General features: G+C 55.1%; 1 protein-coding gene across 2 annotated transcripts in view; it reads left to right on the top strand.

Annotated features, from left to right (window-relative positions):
• Positions 1–242: 242 nt before the first annotated feature.
• The window catches only part of LOC123049936 (uncharacterized), a 2,969-nt gene continuing 1,516 nt past the window's right edge, over positions 243–1,695 (top strand). The window contains exons 1-5 of one of the 2 annotated variants that reach the window (XM_044472785.1): positions 243–377; positions 486–581; positions 662–757; positions 846–944; positions 1,059–1,459. In XM_044472785.1, the coding sequence (XP_044328720.1) occupies positions 311–377; positions 486–581; positions 662–757; positions 846–944; positions 1,059–1,459 (759 nt within the window). In that variant the 5' untranslated portion in view covers positions 243–310. Of the gene's footprint in view, positions 378–485; positions 582–661; positions 758–845; positions 945–1,058; positions 1,660–1,695 lie in introns of those variants that run through there. The other variant, XM_044472786.1, reaches the window with a different exon arrangement.

The raw sequence follows: 1,695 nt of genomic DNA, 5'->3' as shown, positions 1-1,695 counted from the left end.
AGAGACCGCCTTGATTCATCCCGAGTAGTCACTAGCTAGATCCTTGACAAGGGAGTAGAAAATCTCAACGACGGTGTGCCGCCGAGAGGACGATGAACCCTAACGAGAGGGAAGATAGGACAAATCCTTCTTGAGCACCCTGAGATAAAAAAAAAGAAGAGTTAGAGCACCCAGCGTCCCAGCCCAACTCGGCCCGTCTAGAGAGCGCATATAACGTCGTCCGTGATCGGCTGGCCGCATCCAGCACCACACACGCATCGCATTCGCACCAACCAGTCCCTCCCTTCTCTGCCTCCTCGCCGTTGACGTCATGGCCACCTGCACCAGAGCACCGCCCGCCGCCGCCGCCGCCGCGGCGGCGGTGACCACCGATCCAGGTTAGCCTCGTTCACCCGTACCCCCTCCATCCTCGCAGCCGCCGCCGCCGCCGCCGCCAAAAAAGCTAGGGTTCCTCATTTCTAACTGCTCTGTTCGGCTTCTCGCAGGGAAGGAGAGGGGCGCGTTCCTGCCGGAGCTGGAGAAGGGGAAGGATGCTGCCATCCTCCCGCCCGCTATTGCTCCTGCTGTCCTCGCCAAGCCAGGTCGAATCCTCACCCCCGCCACCGTCAAAAAGCTATGGTTTACCCTCATCTCTGTAACTGCTCTGTTCGGCTTCTCGCAGGGAAGGAGAGTGGCGCGTTCCTGCCGGAGCTGGAGAAGGGGAAGGATGATGCCATCCTTCCGGCCGCCGTTGCTCCTGCTTTCCTCGCCAAGACTGGTTGAATCTTGACCCCTGCCACCGTCAAAAAGTTAGGGTTTACTTTTGCCCCTTCGTCCCTGTAATAATTGCTATGTTCGGCTTCTAGCAGGGAAGGAGATGGACTCGTGCTTGCCGCCCCCGGAAAAGGACAAGCCACTCGCCCGCCCTGCGCCCAACACCGCTACTGAGAACCTCGTCAATCCAGGTCCAATCCCCACCCTCAAACCCCTAAATAAAATTCATAAAATTAATATGCGAGTACCCTTGGAGGGGTAGCAGTTTCACCATCCTGTGGTCTTTGACTTTGGTACCGTTGCAGGGAAGAAGATGCGCCGCCCTGTGCCGATGACGGATGAGGAGAGGAACAAGATCAAGGAGTTGAAGGAGCAGCACCGGTCAGGGCTCGATGAGTTAGAAGATCTTTTCCAGATACACAGGGAGCTGCGCGACGAACTTCTTTTCAGGCGGAGGTGTCTGGCCGCACGTCTAGTCAGCCGAATCGTCTTCCAGCGCCGTGATGCTGCCTATGTCAAGCGCCATCTTGACATGGGCTTGAAGGTGGGGGATAAGTTGCCGGAGGAGCTCAAGCAGGCTAGGCCACCAATCTCGATGGCCCTTTTCTTGTGGCATGAAATGGGCAGGGCCTTGCACATAGGCATGGATAACTTCCTTGATGAGTACAGCAACACCGAGGAGTGCCAGAGAAGTATGCTAGCGTTGGTGCCCGGGGCTGTTTGTGATGAGAATGGAGCCCCGCGTGATTCTGTTGCCTCCCAAGAGTAGGAATTAAGTCTGTTTGCTAGGTCTGGATGAGTACTTGTTTAATCCTGAAAACGAAATGTTTCTACTGTTTCAATCCCTGAGGTTTGGATTGCTTGTTGTAATCCTGAGGTTTTGCATGGAATTAAGTCTGTTTGTTATGTGTGGATGAGTACTTGCTTAATCCTGAGAATGAA

The sequence above is a fragment of the Triticum aestivum genome, chromosome 2D (genome assembly GCF_018294505.1).
Source record: "Triticum aestivum cultivar Chinese Spring chromosome 2D, IWGSC CS RefSeq v2.1, whole genome shotgun sequence".
In the NCBI taxonomy this organism is placed as follows: domain Eukaryota; kingdom Viridiplantae; phylum Streptophyta; class Magnoliopsida; order Poales; family Poaceae; genus Triticum; species Triticum aestivum.
This window is presented reverse-complemented; position numbering and strand designations above follow the sequence as displayed.